Source organism: Salvelinus namaycush, chromosome 29 (assembly GCF_016432855.1).
Source record: "Salvelinus namaycush isolate Seneca chromosome 29, SaNama_1.0, whole genome shotgun sequence".
In the NCBI taxonomy this organism is placed as follows: Eukaryota; Metazoa; Chordata; class Actinopteri; order Salmoniformes; family Salmonidae; genus Salvelinus; species Salvelinus namaycush.
The window spans coordinates 34,763,749-34,788,105 of NC_052335.1; the positions used below are offsets into that span (position 1 = coordinate 34,763,749).

A 24,357-nucleotide genomic window follows, 5' to 3' on the forward strand; every position below is an offset into this window, starting at 1 on the left:
GAGAGGGAGACATAAATTACATAAAAGGAGCGGAGCTCCAATGGGTCGCCATAGGAACAGAATACACTAGGTTCTGTCTAGTTGGAGGAAGGTTCTAAGTTCTAACAAATTGTCAATTGTTTTTGATTTGGGTGTCAGATGCTTGTGCCAGCAGATCATCCCTGAGGGCAGCCAGCCCTAGAGTGATAGGCCTAATGATATCATATTAGTGATCATCAGGAACACTATGGAAAAAACACCAGGCGTTATATTGCGTGACTTTTAAATAGTGTGTTTGTGTGTCTGTTTGTGTGTGTGTGTGTGTGTGTGTGTGTGTGTGTGTGTGTGTGTGTGTGTGTGTGTGTGTGTGTGTGTGTGTGTGTGTGTGTGTGTGTGTGTGTGTGTGTGTGTGTGTGTGTGTGTACATATTTTCCTACATTATCAGGACCAGAATGTTCTGACAAGTCTCCAGCATGTCCTGACAAGGTAGGAAAACAAAAATGTGTTTCCATGTCCTGAATTTGTTAAAATTATATTTTAGCCTTAAAGGTTGTGTGAAACTAAATGATGCATGATATATTAGTGTATGAAAAGTCATTCAGGGTAAACATTGACTAATTGTTCCAGGCTGTCTGTATATTTTTCCTACATAATATAATCTGTCACAGTTTGTATTAATACTGATGGACTGTGTTAGAAATGAGTCCTCTGTGATTTATTACCCCTCAAGCTCTTTACCATGGAGAAAGAAGGAGAGAGTGAAAGAGAGAGGGGGGGAGCGAGAGAAAGAAAGAAAAAGAAAGAGAGAGGAGAGAGAGAGCGGGAGAGAGAGAGAAAGAGAGGAGAGAGAGAGAGAGAGAGAGAGAGAGAGAGAGAGAGAGAGAGAGAGAGAGAGAGAGAGAGAGAGGCAAGACATTCTCAATAAAGTTCTGCATGGATTAATAATTGACCATTTATCCTGAAATGTGTGGCTGGCGTGATAGTAACCACAACTTTTCACATCATCCCTGCTGTCCTGACAGTACAGACAATTGACAAAAGCTTTAGTGCAACCTAACATCAGCAAACTGAGTACACTGGCTGTGTCCCCATTCCCCCCCACGTAGTGCAGTACTTTTCCCTAGTTCTACGGGCCTTGGTCAAAAGTAATGCACTAGATAGGGTTTAGAGTGCCATTTTGGACGAAGCGAATGTACGGGTGGTGGGTTTGTCTATTCTTAAGAACCCCAGAAAGATAGAATTGAACTATTGTGCAGTGAATCGGAATGGTGTATTTAACTAATGGAAAAATGGTTGCTGTCCGTGCGACTGGCGTTTCTGGCTTGCATTCTAATTCAACAACCAACGTCCCAGCTCTTCTCAACTCCTCATCTGTAAGCAGTTAGAGCCTGTCTCTCTGTGTGGTGGAGTGGAATTAAAGAAAGACATTCCTGCTGATTCTGGTGTTAGTTGGCTACAGGACTTGTTGGTGGTAGAAACTGGTTGACTACTGATGATGGTGTGAGTTGGTTTGGCTACAGGACTTGTTGGTGGTAGAAACTGGTTGACTACTGATGATGGTGTGAGTTGGTTTGGCTACAGGACTTGTTGGTGGTAGAAACTGGTTGACTACTGATGATGGTGTGAGTTGGTTTGGCTACAGGACTTGTTGGTGGTAGAAACTGGTTGACTACTGATGATGGTGTGAGTTGGTTTGGCTACAGGACTTGTTTCGTGGTAGAAACTGGTTGACTACTGATGATGGTGTGAGTTGGTTTGGCTACAAGACTTTTTGGTGGTAGAAACTGGTTTTGACTGGTCGACTGATGAAAAAATGGCACCGGAGAAGAAGGCAGAAGATTTATTTGTCCCCAACAGTTTTTATTTTTTATTTGCATTTGTAACTTTAAAAAACCTTTTTGGGACATAATGTTGCCGCCAGCATCTCTTATGACCAAAAATAACTTCTGGACATCAGGACTGCGATTACTCACCACGGACTGGCAGAATCCTTTTTTTTTAAAATTTAACGAGTCTGACGAGCCCGAGGCGAACAATATACTGCTTTCTCGGGAACAGGCCCAGATCCCCGTGATTTGCGTGAAGAGGAGGCGGAGAAAAAGGGGCCAGAGGGCGGGCTGCCTTCTGAGAATTCATAGGCGATCGAATAAACTCCCACTTTCTTCCATTCTGCTAGCAAACGTGCAATCTTTGGAGGATAAAATCGATGACCTACGCGCAAGATTAAACTACCAACGGGACATCCAAAACTGTAATATCTTATGCTTCACGGAGTCATGGCTGAACGACGACATTATCAACATACAGCTGGCTGGTTATACGCTGCACCGGCAGGATAGAACAGCGGCGTCTGGTAAGACAAGGGACGGCGGGCTATGTATTTTTGTAAATAACAGCTGGTGCACGATATCTAAGGAAGTCTCGAGCTATTGCTCGCCTGACGTAGAGTATCTCATGATAAACTGTAGACCACACTATCTACCTAGAGAGTTTTCATCTGTATTTTTCGTAGCTGTTTACATACCACCACAGTCAGAGGCTGGCACTAAGACAGCATTGAATGAGCTGTATTCCGCCATAAGCAAACAAGAAAACGCTCACCCAGAGGCGGCGCTTCTAGTAGCCGGGGACTTTAATATAGGGAAACTTAAATCCGTTTTACCAAATTTCTATCAGCATGTTAAATGTGCAACCAGAGGGGAAAAGACTCTGGACCACCTTTACTCCACACACAGAGACGCATACAAAGCTCTCCCTCACCCTCCATTTGGCAAATCTGACCATAATTCTATCCTCCTGATTCCTGCTTACAAGCAAAATAAGTGCATCGTTGACGTTGTCCCCACAGTGACCGTACGTACATACCCCAACCAGAAGCCATGGATTACAGGCAACATCCGCAGTGAGCTAAAGGCTAGAGCTGCCGCTTTCAGGGAGCGGGACTCTAACCCCGAAGCTTATAAGAAATCTCGCTATGTCCTCTAACCAACCATCAAACAGGCATAGCGTCAATACAGGAGTAAGATCGAATCGTATTACACCGGCTCTGACGCTCGTCGGATGTTGCAGGGCTTGCAAACCATTACAGACTACAAATGGAAGCACAGCTGAGAGCTGCCCAGTGACACGAGCCTACCAGATGAGCTAAACTACTTCTATGCTCACTTCAAGGCAAATAACACTGAAACATGCATGAGAGCACCAGCTGTTCCGGAAGACTGTGTGATCACGTTCTCCGCAGCGGATGTGAGTGAGACCTTTAAACAGGTCAACATTCACAAGGCCGCAGGGCCAGACGGATTACCAGGATGTGTACTGCGAGCATGCGATGACCAACTGGCAAGTGTCTTCACTGACATTTTCAACCTCTCCCTGTCTGAGTTTGTAATACCAATATGTTTTAAGCAGACCACCATAGTGCCTGTGCCCAAGAACACTAAGGTAACCTGCCTAAATGACTACCGACCCGTAGCACTCACGTCTGTAGCCATGAAGTGCTTTGAAAGGCTGGTCATGGCTCACATTAACACCGTTATCCCAGAAACCCTAGACCCACTCCAATTTGCATAGCACACCAACAGATCCACAGAGGATGCAATCTCTATTGCACTCCACACTGCCCTTTCCCACCTGGACAAGGAACACCTATGTGAGAATGCTATTCACTGACTACAGCTCAGTGTTCAACACCATAGTGCCCTCAAAGCTCATCAATAAGCTAAAGACCCTCGGACTAAACACCTCCCTCTGCAACTGGATCCTGGACTTCCTGACGGGCTGCCCCCAGGTGGTAAGTGTAGGTAACAACACACCCGCCATGCTGATCCTCAACACAGGGGCCCCTCAAGGGTGCTTGCTCAGTCCCCTCCTGTACTCTCTGTTCACTCATGACTGCACGGCCAGGCATGACTCCAACACCATCTATAAGGGCACAAGGTGAGACCCAAATGCAGACACAGGAGGCAGATGGTTGAGCTCCGATATTTATTTTAACAAAAGGGATTGGCAAAAGGCAGGTCGGGGTCAGGCGAGAGTTCATTAACCAGGGGCGAGTCCAAACAGTACCAGGCAATAGGCAGGCCCGAGGTCAGGGCAGGCAGGGGATCAATGATCCGGTCCGATTCCAAACAGTACAAGGGGATAGGCAAGCTCGAGATCAGAACAGGCGTCAGGGAGGCGGATTCGGTGTCAGGACAGGCAAGGGTCCAAACCAGGAGGGCTAGGAAAAACAGAGACTGGGAAAAAGGAGCTAAGAAAAACGCTGGTTGACTTGGAAAAACAAGACAAACTGGCACAGAGAGACAGGAAACAAAGCGATAAATACACCAGGGAAAATAAGCGACACCTGGAGGGAGTGGAGACAAGCACAAGGACAGGTGAAACAGATCAGGGAGTAACAGTACCCCCCCTGTAGGGACGCCACCTGGCGTCCTACCTGGGTGCATACCTGGTTGACCGGGGTATCAGCGGTGGAAGTCGGCGATGAGTGCTGGATCCAGGATGTCTCTAGTGGGAACCCAGCACCTCTCCTCTGGGCCGTAACCCTCCCAGTCAACCAGGTACTGGAAACCTCTGCCCCATGGTCGAACAGCACGAGGCATTTCACCGTTTATGCTGGATGGCCATTGATGACACGGGAGGAGGGGTGGGCCTGGAGACAGAGGACAAAGGGCTGTGAGACACGGGCTTAATCCTAGACACATGGAAAGTAGGGTGAACATGTAGGGTACGGGGTAGCAAAAGACGGACAGCAGTGGAACTAAGGACTCTAGAAATGGAAAAAGGACCAATGAAATGGGGGTCAGTTTGTGGGACTCCACCCGAAGGGGCAGGTCCCATGTGGAAAGCCATACCCTCTGCCCATTGCGGTAGCGGGGAGCCGGAGTCCGGCGGCGGTCCGCTTGTCGACGATACCTGGAGTTGGTCTTGAGAAGTGCCGCCCGAGCTCTTCTCCAGGTATGTTGACATCGGCGGACAAACATCTGGGCTGAGGGTACGTTGACCTCCTGCTCTTGTTCAGGGAAGAGTGGAGGCTGATACCCCATAGAACACTCAAAAGGGGAGAGTCCCGTGGCTGAACGGGGAAGGGTGTTCTGGGCATACTCCACCCAGACCAGTTGACGGCTCCAAGTAGTGGGGTTGGTTGAGACCAGGCATTTTAGGGTGGTTTCCAGGTCCTGGTTAGCTCACTCCGACTGGCCGTTGGATTGGGAATGGAATCCGGAGGACAGGCTGGCCGACGACCCAATAATGGTGCAGAACGCCTTCCAGAACAGAGACGAGAACTGAGGACCCCGGTCGGAGATCATGTCCACCGGGAGTCCATGGATCCGAAAGACGTGCTGCACCATAAGCTGGGCCATCTCTTTGGCAGAGGGTAGTTTGGGGAGAGGGATGAAATTGGCGGCATTGTAGAACCGATCCACTACCGTCAGAATGACAGTGTTGCCATCAAACGGAGGGAGCCCAGTGACAAAGTCCAGAGAGATATGGGACCAGAATAAGGCACCAAACACGTAGCTACATAATGTTACACCAGGTAATGTGATTTAATCAAATATTTATTACTGGGAGTTACAGGATACTGTTTGGTGTAGCACAGAGAATTTTTTACCAACCTTAACTTAGCGATACTATCTCGTTCTCGATTCGGCCAAACATTTATCTTCTAAAATGCCTGTGTCCATTTGCAGGTGGTGCGTTTGAATTTAGAAAAATTAAATAATTGTTTTGCTTAATGAAGTAATCTAACAATGTGTACGCCACCATCTTGTCTATTTTAAATCTTCTCTCATTGGTCTAGACAGGTGAATGTTATCATGACATGCGGCACGTTGGAGTGGACCCACTTGTCTCGAACAATGGGAGAATATTAAAAAATTCATGAACTTGTTCTCTCTATGTATTCTATTGAGTCTGTCGCCAACATTTTTATTAAAGGTGCATCGTATTTAAAGGGATGGCATAAAATAACTGTACTGAAAACCCCATTGAATGAAAACTCCACCAGAAAATCAGTTGGCCAGGGTTTTCAGCGGTTGAACAACATGTATTTAGAGTGTGCATGGTAGCCACACCTGTAGAGAGCATTACGCGATTGTAACGCTCGTCGTTAGGTGGAAGAGAGGAGGACCAAAGCGCAGCGTGGTACATTTCCATATTTATTGGAAACACTTAACACGAACAAAACAATAAACAGAAAATGAAACTAACAACGCTACAGACCTGAACGAGAGAACATAAAACACAATGAACTCAACGAACAGGAACAATCACCCACAAACAAACAGTGAAAACAGTCAACCTTAATATGACAATGACAATGACAAACACCTGCCCCTGATTGAGAACCATATTAGGCCAAACAATAAACCCAACATAGAAACACATAACATAGAATGCCCAACCAGCTCACGTCCTGACCAACTAAACAAGACTGAACAAAGGAAATAAGGTCAGGAACGTGACAGCGATTAAATAAGATAGATCTAATTACCAGATACTGAGAAGTGCGTAGGAAAGCATTCCTTTCCCCAGTCGGGATCGGCCTCTTATAGAATATTTGCTACATATAGTACTTACTACTAGTGACTTGGTGTTTTGCCCGTTTGTGAAACACGGTGAAGTTCAAGGTCAGAGTTCCTCAGACCACCAGCGGAGGATTCTCTAGCATGACATCATGTGCTTGGGTTGAGCTGAGTGTTCCCTGTTGTACTCAAATGGCCTGTGGATCAAATCAAATCAAATGTTATTGGTCACATACACACGGTTAGCAGATGTTAATGAGAGTGTAGCGTAATGCTTGTGCTTCTAGTTCCGACAGTTCAGTAATATCTAACAAGTAATCTAACAATTCCACAATAACTATCTAATTAACACAAATCTAAGTAAAGGGATGGAATAAGAATATATAAATATATGGATGATCCAGACCTCCAGGACACACAAACCCCCCCCCCACACACACACACACCCACACCCACACACACACCCACACACACACACACACCCACACACACACACACACACACACACACACACACACACACACACACACACACACACACACACACACACACACACACACACACACACACACACACACACACACACACACCTGAGGCCCTTGGAAAGCCTCAAGCTTCATAGAGAGACCAGGATTAATCAGTAACATTACTCTGCCCAGGGGACTACACCATCTCTGGCCAGGTTTGACATTCCACAAGATCCCCTGGAGACTCTGTAGAGTAACCATGACACCCACTGTATACTTAGACCGTACAGTCCTGTTCAGTGATCCAAAAGAATTACATCAGGGGGAGACTGCCCCTGTTTGGTGAAATAACATACTCCTTGCCTCTGTTGGAGGTTGATAGAGGCATCAAAAGGAGTTGGGTGGTTCCGTGAGGAAATGGAGAGATACAGGCTCACATGGACTTTTTCTGTTGAGAAATCTAAAAGTTTATAAAACAGAAAGTATGCATACAAAGAGATACGTACAGGTAACTGCCAAAATAAAGGAAAACACCAACATAACTGTCAGATGATGCACTTCCATATATGATTTACTCCAGTGTTACCCGTGTCTCACTGGGCTTCCGGCGGATCTGCTCTCACTAGGGGCTAAGCCCAGGCCACTGGTACCAGGTCACTTTTACGTAACAATTGGCTAACTGCGAACTTTAACACCTTCTCACAAAGCAACTGCTTTGATGATGCAGAGGTTGTTGATTCTGCTCTTCACCAGTCCTCACTGTCAGCCCTAGCTATGGAAACACAATGTCCCTAGTATAACATAAGGGTGTACAGGGGAAAAGTAGCCTTAATAGGATGTTGGGGCCACCACGAGCCGCCAGAACAGCTTCAATGCACCTTGTCATAGATTCTACAAGTGTCTGGAACTCTATTGGAGTGATGATTGAGTGATTCTCCCGTGAGAAATTCCATCATTTGGTGTTTTGTTGATGTTGGTGGAAAATGCTGTCTCTGGCACCGCTCCAGAATCTCCTATAAGTGTTCAATTGGGTTGAGATCTGGTGACTGAGACGGTCATGGCATATTGGTTGCATCTTTTTTTATGCTCATCAAACCATTCACTGCCCTGTAGCTGAGGCAGTTGTCATCCTATGAGGGCTCGATGGGATGTTAATTGCTTAATTAACTCCGGAACCACAACTATTTGGAAGCAACTGCTTTCAATATACTTTGTATCCCTCATTTACTTAAGTGTTTCCATTATTTTGGCAGTTACCTGTATGTGTTGTCTAGCTGTTTAATTAACAATGAATCAGAGATGAATCTGTCTCATTGCTGAAGAACTGGGCTGTGATTACCAGTATTGATAGGAATTTATACTGAGGCATCCCCCATTGTTAGAGCACAATCATGCCATCTATGAACATTCCACTCCAGATAAACAATGGATATATAGCATTTTGCAACAAACAACATTTATACATTTTTTTATACATTTATACATTTTTATACATTTTTTATTTTTTTCTAAATTTCTAGTTAATAAATATGGAACATTTGGTGTATTTTCTCATTTTGGAAATAAACTCTTTAAATATTTCTCACTCACTCGCTTTTATGATAGCAGCTTTCTTGGCTCTTGGCTTCACACAACAGACCAGGCCAGCCAATCGTCCCACACCACCATCTGTTAGAGAGAATAAAAGGGGGAAGAAAAAACACAACAATGAAAGAGGAAATTATTCCCAGAATGCTGGCCCAGAATGATTTCTATGATTCTGACGTTCCATAACAGAATGCCATTCATCTGTGGTGATGGTGATTCACGTTGTGGCTCTCCAGAATCATTCCAAATTGCTGGCTTATTGGTCTGATATGTAGAAGAAAATACATGGAAATATGACGTACAGGAAATACATACAGTATACGTAGTTACAGTATACATTCGGGAAAATACATACAGTGCCTTCAGAAAGTATTCAAACCCCTTGACTTTTCCACATTTACTTGTGTTACAAGGTGGGATTGAAATGGATTTGATTGTCTATTTTTGTCAACGATCTACACAAAATACTCATTCAACATGCAAAAGTGTTTTCTTTTTGTGTTGGTTTCCTTCTTTTCACCCTGTCATTTAGGTAAGTATTGTGGAGTAACTACAATGTGATTGATCCATCCTCCATTTTCTCCCATCACAGCCATTCAATTCTGTAACTCTTTTAAAGTTACCATGGCCATGGTGAAATTCCTGAGCTGTTTCCTTCCCCTCTGGCAAATGTGACCAATTTTAAATTCAGGATGTAACACAACAAAATGTGGAAAGAAGTCAAGGGGTGTGAATACTTTCTGAAGGCGCTGTACATTTCCTGAACAAAAATATAAACACAACATGCAACCATTTCATAGATTTTACCGAGTTACAGTTCATATGAGGAATTAAGTCAATTGAAATCAGACCCTAATCTATGGATTTCACATGACTGGGAATGCAGATATACATCTGTTGGTCACAGACACCTTAAAAAAGATGGGCCTCACAATGGACCTCAGGATCTCATCCTGATATTTTTGTGCATTCAAATTGCCATCGATAAAATGCAATTGTGTTCTTTGTCTGTAGTTTATGTCTGCCCCATACCATAAACCCACCGCCACCATGGGGCACTCTGTTCACAACGTTGATATCAGCAAACAACGTTCTCAAAAACTACGTTGGAGGTGGCTTATGGTAGAGAAATTAAAAAATATTTCTCTGGCAACAGCTCTGGTGGACATTTCTGTAGTCAGCATGCCAATTGCACGCTCCCTCAAAACTTGAGACATCTGTGGCATTGTGTTGTGTGACAAAACTGAACATTTTAGAGTGGCCTTTTATTGTCCCCATCACGTGTTGCACCTTTGTAATGATCATGCTGTTTAATCAGCTTCTTGATATGCCACACCTCTCAGGTGGATGGATTGTCTTGGCAAAGGAGAAATGCTCACTAACAGGGGTGTAAACACATTTGTGAAGAAAATGTTTGAGAAATAAGCTTTTTGTGCGTATGGAAAATATCTAGGATCTTTTATTTCAGCTCATGAAACACGGGAGCAACACTTTACATGTTGTGTTTATATTTTTGTTCAGCGTAGTTATCAGTATTTCATTTTGCAAATGACAGTGTATTAATGCATCTACCATGACCTGTCTGCCTTTAGTCAGATAACAAGAAATGAATGTCAAAGAAGCCCCAAAAAGGATATTGAAAGCTCACAATTGCCTTCAAAATGGGACCGGAATCAAATTAAATATATACTAATTATGGCAATAATAACTGTCAACCAAAAAAACAAGTTTCAAACATGATCTGAAAATAGAATGTTCTCTAACATTGTATGTCTGTTGTTTTTCAGTTAACAGCTAATTACTCACTAATTGCATTTGTCATTGCTGGTCCATGATAGAGTATGTTTGGCCTAGACTTAATGATAATTACACTGTATCACTAAGTCTTGTGTTTCTATAAGGAAGCTTTGCAAATGGAGCCCATAAGTGCTTCAGCAGCTAACACGAATTCACATGTTCTGAACTACCACTGACATCATAGTATTAACTGTAGGGTTCCCAATCTCACAAAACACTCATTGACAGTTTGCGACTTTATTACAAAGATATTTGAGTCCCATCTTTTTAAGTGGATTTTTCAAGGGTGTTGGGTTCTTTTTCAGCATGGGTGATGTCACCCGAAAGACAGCGATGACGTGAAGACCAGGCCAGATCCCAGAGGTTACGAATAGATACCTGCACACTGTTGAATGCTCCCACAGTTTTATTGAGCAACATTTCAACACAAAGATCTCTGTCATAGACACAGAAGTTGTAATAGAAATCATCTAGAATAGTGTGTGACTGCACCCTAAATGGCACCTCATTCTCTAAATAGTGCACTAATTTTGAACAGAGCCCTATTGGCCCTTTCAAAAGTAGTGCAGTAATGTAATTTAGGTGACTCCCCAAATAGTCTGCGACTTCCCAAGGGTCCTGTGAGGACATCCGGAATGATATACAGTGGCAAGAAAAAGTATGTGAACCCTTTGGAATTACCTGGATTTCTGCATATATTTGACATGAAATTTGATCTGATCTTCATCTAAGTCACAACAAAGGACAAATACAGTGTGCTTAAACTAATAACAGACAAACTATTGTGTTTGTTGAGTCTGTATTGAATACATAATTTAAACATTCACAGTATAGTTTGGGGAAAGTATGTGAACCCCTAGGCTAATGACTTCTCCAAAAGTTAATTGGAGTCAGCAGTCAACTACCTGGAGTCGAATCAATGAGACGAGATTGGATAATTTGGTTAGAGCTGCCCTGCCCCATAAAAAACACTCACAAAGTTTGAGTTTGTTATTCACAAGAAGAATTGCCTGATGTGAACCATGCCTCGAACAAAAGAGATCTCAGAAGACCTAAGATTAAGAATTGTTGACTTGCATGAAGCTGGAAAGGGTTAAAAGTCAGTCCACGGAATGACAAATTGTCTATAAATTGAGAAATTTCAGCACTGTTTCTACTCTCCCTAGGAGTTGCCGTCCTGCAAAGATGACGGCAAGGGCAAGCGCAGAATGCTCAAAGAGGTCAAGAAGAATCCTAGAGTGTCAGCTAAAGACTTACACAAATCTCTGGAACATGCTAACATCTCTGTTGACGAGTCTACAATATGTAATACGCTAAACAAGAATGGTGTTCATGGGAGTACACCATGGAAGAAGCCACTGCTGTCCAAAAAAAAACATTGCTGCACGTCTGAAGTTAGCAAAAGAGCACCTGAAAATATTCAGTGGACAGATGAAACTACAGTTGAGTTGTTTGGAAGGAACACACAACACTGTGTGGAGAAAAAAAGGCACAGCACACCAACATCAAAACATCATCCCAACTGTAAAGTACGGTGGAGGTAGCATCATGGTTTGGGGCTGCTTTGCTGCATCAGGGTCTGGACAGCTTGCAGGACAACAACCCAAAAGACCAAAGTAAATCAACAGAATGGCTTGAACAGAAGAAAATACACCTTCTGGAGTGGCCCAGTCAGAGTCCTGACCTCAACCCGATTGAGAGGCTGTGGCATGACCTCGAGAGAGCAGTTCACACCAGACATCCCAAGAATATTGTGGAACTGAAACAATTTTGTAAAGAGGAATAGTCCAAAATTCCTCCTGATTGCTGTACAGGTCTGATCCGCAACTACAGAAAACGTTTCGTTGAGGTTATTGCTGCCAAAGGAGGGTCAACCTGTTATTTAAATCCAAGGGTTCACATACTTTTTCCAACCTGCACTGTAAATATTTACACGATGTGTTCAATAAAGACATGAACAATTATAATTGTTTACGCGTTATTAGTTTAAGCAGACTGTGTTTGTCTATTGTTGTGACTTAGATTAAGATCAGATAACATTTTATGACCCATTTATGCAGAAATCCAAGTAATTCTAAAGGGTTCACATACTTTTTCTTCCCACTGTAAAAGGTAGTTTACTACCTAGCTAGACCTCTGACTGTCAGACTACTAGAACAACACCATGATGTGTGTGTGTGTGTGTGCGTGTGTGCGTGTGTGTGTGTGTGTGTGTGTGTGTGTGTGTGTGTGTGTGTGTGTGTGTGTGTGTGTGTGTGTGTGTGTGTGTGTGTGTGTGTGTGTGTGTGTGTGTGTGTGTGTGTGCGCGTGCGTGCGTGCGTGTGTGTGTGTGTGTGTGTGTGTGCGTGTGTGCGATGCACTGAAGCTGACTGGTATCTGGAAGGGAGATGATGAGGGAAGTTTCTCTTCATGCAGGAGGTTTTGGAGTTGCTGTCTCCTCCAAATGTGTTTTGAGATGGAAGCAAGTAGAGATGACGCAAGGAATCCAGGAAAGACAATTTGAGAAAGAGACAATTTTTTGTGAGGATGGAACCAAAAGGCCACACAGAGAAGAACAGATATTGTAATGAGTCCTGGTATTGGATCGATATGGGCATCACGATAGGTATTGGCATCAGTATCGTGATCGCTGATTGCTGTTTATATTCTGTCTACACTGAATGACTTTTCTATTCCTATAGCCCATGATGTACGTTTGGTCAATTGGTGGCAAGCCAAAGCATTATATAGCTTCTGGTCAACGGTGCTTGTCAATGAGGGCCGTCATGTAGTGATATTGCATTTTATATCCATGGGGCTATCAGAAAAAGTGATTTTGCAATCCCATTTTTATCACTTTTTATTTAACGAACTTTATAATACTTACAGTCTGGTTCAATGCAAGATGAAGACCATTTCAACTGTTAAATCTCGACAACACGGTGTTGGCACTGAATTAGTGTTGTACCCGGAGGGTTGGTGTCGTCAGGCCGCTGAGGGTTGGTGTCGTCAGGCCGCTGAGGGTTGGTGTCGTCAGGCCGCTGAGGGTTGGTGTCGTCAGGGTTGGTGTCGTCAGGCCCCTGGTTGGTGTCGTCAGGCCCCTGAGGGTTGGTGTCGTCAGGCCCCTGAGGGTTGGTGTCGTCAGGCCCCTGAGGGTTGGTGTCGTCAGGCCGCTGAGGGTTGGTGTCGTCAGGCCGCCGAGGGTTGGTGTCGTCAGGCCGCCGAGGGTTGGTGTCGTCAGGCCGCCGAGGGTTGGTGTCGTCAGGCCGCCGAGGGTTGGTGTCGTCAGGCCGCCGAGGGTTGGTGTCGTCAGGCCGCCGAGGGTTGGTGTCGTCAGGCCGCCGAGGGTTGGTGTCGTCAGGCCCCTGAGGGTTGGTGTCGTCAGGCCGCCGAGGGTTGGTGTCGTCAGGCCGCCGAGGGTTGGTGTCGTCAGGCCGCCGAGGGTTGGTGTCGTCAGGCCGCCGAGGGTTGGTGTCGTCAGGCCTCTGAGGGTTGGTGTCGTCAGGCCGCTGAGGGTTGGTGTCGTCAGGCCGCTGAGGGTTGGTGTCGTCAGGCCGCTGAGGGTTGGTGTCGTCAGGCCACTGAGGGTTGGTGTTGTCAAACCATTTTCTATTGACTACTCCAGGTGTGTGTGTGTGTGTGTGTGTGTGTTTGTGTGTGTGTGTGTGTGGCCATTACCAGTGTGTTTAATGCTAATTACCAAAACATTTCTGGCAGCAGTAAACATGATCCCAGTAACACTCTAAATGCTTTGAGGCAGAAAAACAGCTGGTGTTGACATAGCCGATGAACTAACATCTGACTAACCAGTTCCTAGGAGTAATACGTTACTGCATTTACATATATCTTTTCAGCTTTTCACAGGAAAATAACACGCATTTAATAGTTATCAGGAGGATGTAAACCTAGTCACACCAATAAAACACTTGCAATACCAATCACCAAGAAAATAGGGGCGGCAGGGTAGCCTAGTGGTTAGAGCGTTGGACTAGTAACCGAAAGGTTGCAAGTTCAAATCCCCGAGCTGACAAGGTACAAATCTGTCGTTCTGCCCCTGAACAGGCAGTTAACCCACTGTTCCTAGGCCGTCATTGAAAAATAAGAATTTGTTCTTAACTGACTTGCCTAGTTAAATATTAAAAGAAAAAAAAAGGTAAATTTGTAAGTCGCTCTGGATAAGAGCGTCTGCTAAATGACTTAAATGTAAATGAATATTCTCATGAAGTTTACCAAAGAGAAAAACACACGTGTCCTGAGATACAGTAAAATGTGTCAATTCATCTAAACACTTACACGTGATATTATATCAGTAGGCCTACAGTACTGGAATGAATAATGTCTGGAAAGTGGAGGCAACTGAGTTTTCTATGCTTACTCCCTTTAGGGAATGTTTGTCATGATGAAACCACACATTTCAGTGAATCCATTCAGAACCACTAGAAAGAGACAAGGCGGTCCAATTCCTATTCTGCTGATTTTTTTATTACCCATGGAACCCTTGGCCCAGGCAATTCGTCAATTGAAGGAAATAACACCAATTTCCCATTAAATCTACTTTATCTCATTATACACAGACAATATTTTAGTATAGTTAGGCAAGCTATCTAAATCTTCCCAAATATATTGAAGATCAAAGATAAATTCAGCTCCATCTCAAGTAAAAAATGCATTTAACTAGCTCAGCCTTACTGCCTCTCAAGAACCCGATGGAGGACTCCATCTCTACTTATGGAACCCGATGGAGGACTCCATCTCTACTTATGGAACCCGATAGAGGACTCCATCTCTACTTATGGAACCCGATAGAGGACTCCATCTCTACTTATGGAACCCGATGGAGGACTCCATCTCTACTTACTGAACCCGATGGAGGACTCCATCTCTACTTATGGAACCCGATAGAGGACTCCATCTCTACTTATGGAACCCGATGGAGGACTCCATCTCTACTTATGGAACCCGATAGAGGACTCCATCTCTACTTATGGAACCCGATAGAGGACTCCATCTCTACTTATGGAACCCGATAGAGGACTCCATCTCTACTTACTGAACCCGGTGCAGGACTCCATCTCTACTTACGGAACCCTATAGAGGACTCCATCTCTACTTATGGAACCCGATAGAGGACTCCATCTCTACTTATGGAACCCGATAGAGGACTCCATCTCTACTTATGGAACCCGATAGAGGACTCCATCTCTACTTATGGAACCCAATAGAGGACTCCATCTCTACTTATGGAACCCGATAGAGGACTCCATCTCTACTTATGGAACCCGATGGAGGACTCCATCTCTACTTATGGAACCCGATAGAGGACCTTATCTCTACTTATGGAACCTGATAGAGGACTCCATCTCTACTTATGGAACCCGATGGAGGACTCCATCTCTACTTATGGAACCCGATAGAGGACTCCATCTCTACTTATGGAACCCGATAGAGGACTCCATCTCTACTTATGGAACCCGATGGAGGACTCCATCTCTACTTATGGAACCCGATAGAGGACTCCATCTCTACTTATGGAACCCGATAGAGGACTCCATCTCTACTTATGGAACCCGATGGAGGACTCCATCTCTACTTATGGAACCCGATAGAGGACTCCATCTCTACTTATGGAACCCGATAGAGGACTCCATCTCTACTTATGGAACCCGATAGAGGACTCCATCTTTACTTATGGAACCCGATAGAGGACTCCATCTCTACTTATGGAACCCGATAGAGGACTCCATCTCTACTTATGGAACCCGATAGAGGACTCCATCTCTACTTATGGAACCCGATAGAGGACTCCATCTCTACTTATGGAACCCGATAGAGGACTCCATCTCTACTTATGGAATCCGATAGAGAACTCCATCTCTACTTATGGAACCCGATAGAGGACTCCATCTCTACTTATGGAACCCGATAGAGGACTCCATCTCTACTTATGGAACCCGATAGAGGACTCCATCTCTACTTATGGAACCCGATAGAGGACTCCATCTCTACTTATGGAACCCGATAGAGGACTCCATCTCTACTTATGGAACCCGATAGAGGACTCCATCTTTACTTATGGAACCCGATAGAGGACTCCATCTCTACTTATGGAACCCGATGGAGGACTCCATCTCTACTTATGGAACCCGATAGAGGACTCCATCTCTACTTATGGAACCCGATAGAGGACTCCATCTCTACTTATGGAACCCGATAGAGGACTCCATCTCTACTTATGGAACCCGATAGAGGACTCCATCTCTCCATTTACTTAATACTTAACATCCCTTCATGTTCTTACACAGCTAAGGGAGAGGTGCGTGGCTGAACACATGGGCCGGTAAGAGGGGCACACATGGAGAACACAGGGAAGCGGTGTATTTCTTTGTGTGTGTGTGGGGACTGTATAGAAGTGCAAGCCTCCATCAGGGTCACACAGTGTGAAACAGAGAGAGGAAAAACCTGAAAGGCATAACATGGTTTATTTCAATACACACACGCAGCACCCCACACGGAGCCACACTTACACACAAGCTTCATTATACTGGACAGAGATGTGTTTAAGACCTACTAGAGACTGGTACCAGGCCATATAGGGTTAGACAGAGGAGGGTCTTTTGAGACTGCTGTAGACTGGGACCAGGCCATATAGGGTAAGACAGAGGAGGGTCTTTTGAGACTGCTGTAGACTGGGACCAGGCCATATAGGGTAAGACAGAGGAGGGTCTTTTGAGACTGCAGTAGACTGGGACCAGGCCATATAGGGTTAGACAGAGGAGGGTCTTTTGAGACTGCTGTAGACTGGGACCAGGCCAAGAGGGGTTAGATGAGGGCTTGAGGCCCGGAGGTCTCTTTCTGATGGACTCCCACACACACGCTGCCATTCAGCTGGGTGATCAGTGCCATGTTCTCAGGCATAAACTACATAGGCTTAGCGCCTGCCCTGCTCTGCTTGGGACAGACACAGCCCAGCTTCTCTCTCTGGGTTCACCTCACACAGCCCTGGCTCTGCTGCTCACTGCTTACTGCTCAGGCCACCCACGATACACAGAGGAACAAAACCCAGTCTGTCAGTTAGACACAGGAAGCAACACCCAGTCTGTCAGTTAGACACAGGAAGCAACACCCAGTCTGTTAGCTAGACGTAGGTAGAAGCTAGATGCAGGAAGCAACACCCAGTCTGTCAGCTAGAAGCAGGTAGCAGCACCCAGTCTGTCAGCTAGATGCAGGTAGAAGCTAGATGCAGGTAGCAGCACCCAGTCTGTCAGCTAGATGCAGGTAGAAGCTAGATGCAGGTAGCAGCACCCAGTCTGTCAGCTAGATGCAGGTAGAAGCTAGATGCAGGTAGCAGCACCCAGTCTGTCAGCTAGATGCAGGTAGAAGCTAGATGCAGGTAGCAGCACCCAGTCTGTCAGCTAGATGCAGGTAGAAGCTAGATGCAGGAAGCAACACCCAGTCTGTCAGCTAGATGCAGGTAGAAGCTAGATGCAGGTAGCAGCACCCAGTCTGTCAGCTAGATGCAGGTAGAAGCTAGATGCAGGTAGCAGCACCCAGTCTGTCAGCTAGATGCAGGTAGAAGCTAGATGCAGGAAGCAACACCCAGTCTGTCAGCTAGATGCAGGTAGAAGCTAGATGCAGGTAGCAACACCCAGTCTGTCAGCTAGATGCAGGTAGAAGCTAGATGCAGGTAGCAGCACCCAGTCTGTCAGCTAGATGCAGGTAGAAGCTAGATGCAGGTAGCAACACCCAGTCTGTCAGCTAGATGCAGGTAGAAGCTAGATGCAGGTAGCAACACCCAGTCTGTCAGCTAGATGCAGGTAGAAGCTAGATGCAGGTAGCAGCACCCAGTCTGTCAGCTAGACATAGGTAGAAGCTAGATGCAGGTAGCAACACCCAGTCTGTCAGCTAGATGCAGGTAGAAGCTAGATGCAGGTAGCAGCACCCAGTCTGTCAGCTAGATGCAGGTAGAAGCTAGTGAAAATAATATCCCAAAAATGCTCAACTATCACTCTTCATTCATAATCTCTATCCAACAAGAGGGAACGTTTTGTTAACAAGGGCGACTACAATGAGCTTGCAGAGGTAATAGCACGTAATGATGCTTTACTTGCTGAACATATGGAACTTTCGACTGTCTTTTCTGGGATGTTGAAAACAATTCCAAATGATTTGATAGCTTCCATTGCCTCATCCATTAAAAGTTATATTAAAGACAGAGGTCGACGCAGTGCATTTTTTTCGCGTGAGCTCAGGTAGGCTTTCCACTTTCCTCTGGTATTTATTTAGCAAAGATGATAATTAACACATAATCACTCCGGACAGACGCAAGCAAAAACTAATGACGTAAATGTTGCAGCAGCCTAGGCTAAACCTAAACATTAGAAATCTGACATGCTGTATCTGATGAAAACAAGACGATTTTTCAGTCTGATCAACTGTTAAAAAAAGCTCCACCACTCTGGGACCTGCACCAGTCTGCTTGCAATTGTCAGTTATCGTCAGGTATGTGGATGATCAGGGCTTTATTCAGGAACATTTCTTGGGATATTTGATGTGTCAAGTGGGCGAGATGCACAGTCTGTGTTAGACTTTATGAATTTTGAGATGTCTGAGTTCAAGTTCATAGAGAAACTCGTTGTCGAAACCTACGATGGCGCAGCTGTAATGGAATGTATCTGCTATTTGTATTTACAGCTAAGTCCCCTCCTGTTCCCTGATTAAGAGGTGATGACTACTCCACTCTACTACCATTGTCAACTTTCTCCTGACATGAACTGAAGCCACGACGTCTCATGTGCCCGCTCATCCACTGGCACATTGAATGTTTCCTCTCCAAGCACTGTGAGTACCCCTATTAATTTTCTCTCATTATTGTATGTAGAGTCAATCACAAACACAATTACATTATTACTCATCAATGATTTTACTCCTTGTTTGGACTAACTCATTCTGAGCTCTTTTGTCTAACTGTGTAGTGTGTTGTGCTATTGTTTTTTGTCTTCCCAGTCAATTCCTGTCCTGCACTGGTCAAGCCTATGAACACCTCAACTCATGCCTCATGATCTCATTCAATCACTGCTGTGATCCCTTTCCAACACTGTGCAAGTAGCCCTCTCATTCCCATTCCCCATAATATTGTACTTTAAATGTCTTTATTAAATGCTTTAGGTCAAAAGAATGAGTCTTTGACGATTTTTGAAATACATTTTGCCGTCTCTGTGCGTTCCGCGGCTATACTGTGGGTCTCCCATCCTCCTCAATGTTTCAGGTCACCAGCCTCCACTGATTTCCAGATATGCACGGTTCTATTGTGAGATCCATTCCATTGGTTCCTCTGCGCCAGACAAGCTCAGAAAACAAATGGTATTTGACCCTAGGTCTGTACTTCACATCAGTCTTGTATTATCTAGTCTCTACACTGGTGCCTTTCAGATCAAAGCCAACGTGTAGCTTCTGTATCAGGACAACAAGTACATAATGTACCAGAGATGCATTATCTCACTGTGCTGCATGTTCAGAACAGACAGAAAATGAACAGTAACGTAGACGGTAATAAATCATGACAAGCAAACTTCTGAGAAGGTATCCATTTACCCTATTATTATGTACCTTATTATGTACGTTGTGGATCTTAATGTTTTTCCTCATAATCCTGGACTATCGCTCCACCATTTTATTACGTTTGCAATCGCAACAAATAATCTGCTCAGACCCCAACCAAGGATCATCAAAAGTCGTGCTATAAATTCTCAGACAACCCAAAGATTCCTTGATGCCCTTCCAGACTCCCTCTGCCTACCCAAGGACGTCAGAGGACACAAATCAGTTAACTACCTAACTGAGAAACTCAATTTAACCTTGCGTAATACCCTAGATGCAGTCGCACACCTAAAAACTAAAAACATTTGTCATAAGAAACTAGCTCCCTGGTATACAGAAAATACCCGAGCTCTGAAGCAAGCATCCAGAAAATTGGAACGGAAATGGCGCCACACCAAACTGGAAAGACAGTACCGTGCAGTATCGAAGAGCCCTCACTGCTGCTCGATCATACTATTTTTCCAACTTAATTGAGGAAAATAAGAAATATACAACATTTATTTTTGATACTGTCACAAAGCTAACTAAAAGCAGCATTCCCCAAGTGAGGATGGCTTTCACTTCAACAGTAAAAAAATTAATGAACTTCTTTGAGGAAAAGATCATGATCGTTAGAAAGAAAATTACGGACTCCTCTTTAAATCTGCATATTCCTCCAAAGCTCAGTTGTCCTGAGTCTGCACAACTCTGCCAAGACCTAGGATCAAGGGAGACACTCAAGTGTTTTAGTACTATATCTCTTGACACAATGATGAAAATAATCATGGCCTCTAAACCTTCAAGCTGCATACTGGACCCTATTCCAACTAAACTACTGAAAGAACTGCTTCCTGTGCTTGGCCCTTCTATGTTGAACGTAATAAACGGCTCTCTATCCACCGGATGTGTACCAAACTCACTAAAAGTGGCCGTAATAAAGCCAAACCTTGACCCAGAAAATATTTTTAAAAACTATCGGCCTATAACGAATCTTCCATTCCTCTCAAACATTTTTGAAAAAGCTGTTGCACAGCAAATCACTGCCTTCCTGAAGACAAACAATGTATACAAAATGCTTCAGTCTGGTTTTAGACCCCATCATAGCACTGAGACTGCACTTGTGAAGGTGGTAAATGACCTTTTAATGGCGTCAGACTGAGGTTCTGCATCTGTCCTCGTGCTCCTAGACCTTAGTGCTGCTTTTGATATCATCGATCACCACATTCTTTTGGAGAGATTGGAAACCCAAATTGGTCTACACGAACAAGTTCTGGCCTTTTTGAAAACTAACAAGAAGTTAATCTTTAAGCCGTTGTATAACACTTGTATCTTTTATGAATGTTTATTATGAGTATTTCTGCATTTTGAACTTGGCGCTCTGCAATTTCCCCCGGATGTTGTCGAGGTGGGTTGCTAGCGAAACGCCTATCCCTAATTAAGTCTTTATTGAAGAATCATCTCTTCAGTAGGTCCTATGATTGAGTGTAGTCTGGCCCAGGAGTGTGAAGGTGAACGGAAAGGCACTAGAGCAATGAACCACCCTTGCTGTCTCTGCCTGGCCGGTTCCCCTCTCTCCGCTGGGATTCTCTGCCTCTAACCCTATTACAGGGGCTGAGTCACTGGCCTACTGGTGGTCTTCCATGCCGTCCCTAGGACGGTCAGTTGAGTGGGTTGAGTCACTGACGTGGTCTTCCTGTCTGGGTTGACGCCCCCCCTTGGGTTGTACCGTGGCGGAGATCTTTGTGGACTATACTCGGCCTTGTCTCAGGATGGTAAGTTGGTTGTTGAAGGTATCCCTCTAGTGGTGTTGGGGCTGTGCTTTGGCAAAGTGGGTGGGGTTATATCCTGCCTGTTTGGCCCTGTCCGTGGGTATCATCGGATGGGGACACAGTGTCTCCTGACCCCTCCTGTCTCAGCCTCCAGTATTTATGCTGCAGTAGTTTATGTGTCGGGGGGCTAGGGTTAGTCTGTTATATCTGGAGAACTTCTCCTGTCTTATCCGGTGTCCTGTGTGAATTTAAGTATGCTCTCTCTAATTCTCTCTCTTTCTTTCTTTCTTTTTCTCTATCGGAGGACCCGAACACTAGGACCATGCCTCAGAACTACCTGGCATGAGGACTCCTTGCTGTCCCCAGTCCACCTGGCCATGCTGCTGCTCCAGTTTCAACTGTTCTGCCTGCGGCTATGGAACCCTGACCTGTTCACCGGACGTGCTACCTGTCCCAGACCTGCTGTTTTCAACTCTCTAGAGACAGCAGGAGTGGTAGAGATACTCTCAATGATAGGCTATGAAAAGCCAACTGACATGTACTCCTGAGATGCTGACCTTTTGCACCCTCGACAACCACTGTGATTATTATATTTTGACCATGCTGGTCATTTATGAACATTTGAACATCGTGGCCATGTTCTGTTATAATCTCCACCCGGCACAGCCAGAAGAGGACTGCCCACCCCTCATAGCCTGGTTCCTCTCTAGGTTTTATCCTAGGTTTTGGCCTTTCTAGGGAGTTTTTCCTAGCCACCGTGCTTCTACACCTGCATTGCTTGCTGTTTGGGGTTTTAGGCTGGGTTTCTGTACAGCACTTTGAGATATCAGCTGATGTAAGAAGGGCTATATACATTTGATTTGATGTACCTCCTAAGGGCAGCGTTCGTGATGGTGATTCATTTTGAAATAGAAAAGGTAGGCTACTTTTAAGGTAATGCTCGCAATGCATGGAATGTACTGTATGAGTAAATATTCATCATTATTTAACTTCTGAAATGGCAGTTATTTGGTGTTCTGGCTCTAACTTTAGATGTTCCAAACGTAATCCATGTTTGCTCCAGCAACTGTAATGATGTGTTCTTGATATATGACTTGATATACAGTGTATTCGTAAAGTATTCAGACCCCTTCCCTTTTCCCACATTTTGTTACGTTACAGCTAAATTCTAAAAGGGATGAAAAAAAATCCTCATCAATCTACACACAATACAAAATCCGGGGTTTTGGTCAGATAGCAGCTCCCATTACCTCACTGCTGAAGGGGGGACCGGTGCGACTGCAGTGGTCGGCAGAGGCGTACAGGGCTTTTGGTCACCTGAGGGCTCTGTACCTCGGCTCCCATGCTGGCTCATCCGGATCCCTCTTTGGCGTTCATAGTGGAGGTGGACGCGTCCGAGGCTGGGACAGAAGCCGTGCTCTCTCAGCGCTCGGGTACGCCACCGAAGCTCCGCCCCTGTGCCTTCTTTTCGAAGAAGCTCAGCCCGGCGGAGCAAAACTATGATGTGGGGGACCGGGAGCTGTTGGCTGTCGTCAAGGCTCTGAAGGCGTGGAGACATTGGCATGAGGGGGCGAGACACCCTTTTCTCATCTGGACTGACCACTTCAATCTGGAGTACATCCGGGCGGCGAGGATTCTGAACCCTTGCCAGGCAAGGTGGGCCATGTTTTTTACCCGTTTTGTGTTCACCCTGTCCTACCGACCAGGTTCCCAGAACGCTAAGGCAGACGCACTGTCCCGGATGCATGACACAGAGGAGCAGTCCATGGATCACACTCCCCTACTCCCGGCCTCTTGCCTGGTGGCACCGGGAGTGTGGGAGCTGGATGCGGACATCGAGCGGGCGTTACGTACAGAGCCCACTCCTTTCCAGTGTCCAGCTGGGTGTCTGTACGTTCCGTCTGCTGTCCGCGACCGGTTGATCTATTGGGCCCACATATCACCCTCCTCTGGTCATCCTGGCATCAGTCGGACAGTGCGCTGTTTGTGTGGGAAGTACTGGTGGTCCACCTTGGCCAAGAACGTGAGGGTTTATGTTTCCTCCTGCTCGGTGTGCGCCCAGTGCAAGGCTCCCAGGCACCTGCCCATAGGGAAGTTACAACCCCTGCCCGTTTCACAACGGCCGTGGTCGCACCTGTCGGTGGACTTCCTGACGGATCTTCCTCCCTCACAGGGCAACACCACGATCCTGGTCGTTGTGGATCGGTTTTCTAAGTCCTGTCGTCTCCTCCCTTTGCCCGGTCTCCCTACGGCCCTACAGACTGCGGAGGTCCTGTTTACACACGTCTTCCAGCACTACGGGGTGCCTGAGGACATAGTCTCTGATTCGGGGTCCCCAGTTCACGTCCAGGGTCTGGAGGGCGTTCATGGAACGTCTGGGGGTCTCGGTCAGCCTCACCTCTGGTTTTCACCCCGAGAGTAATGGGCAGGTGGAGAGAGTAAACCAGGATGTGGGTATGTTTCTGTGGTCATATTGCCAGGACCGGCTGGGGGAGTGGGCGGCGTTCACCCAGAGATGGCCCGAAACTCACTCCGCCACTCCTCCACTAACCTCTCCCCCTTCCAGTGCGTACTGGGTTATCAGCCGATTCTGGCACCTTGGCATCAGAGCCAGATCGAGGCTCCTGCGGTGGACGAATGGTTTAAGCGGTCGGAGGAGACCTGGGACGCCGCCCA

General features: G+C 45.6%; 1 protein-coding gene across 1 annotated transcript; it reads right to left on the minus strand.

The window, feature by feature from the left end:
• Positions 1–4,588: 4,588 nt before the first annotated feature.
• On the minus strand, positions 4,589–23,025 carry LOC120024267 (sporozoite surface protein 2-like). The gene is made up of 5 exons (XM_038968462.1): positions 22,999–23,025; positions 13,305–13,917; positions 8,613–8,641; positions 4,833–5,012; positions 4,589–4,630 (listed from the first exon to the last, which is right to left on the minus strand). The coding sequence occupies exons 1-5, from the start codon at positions 23,023–23,025 to the stop codon at positions 4,589–4,591; spliced, it is 891 nt and encodes a 296-aa protein (XP_038824390.1).
• Between the last annotated feature and the right edge of the window lie 1,332 nt (positions 23,026–24,357).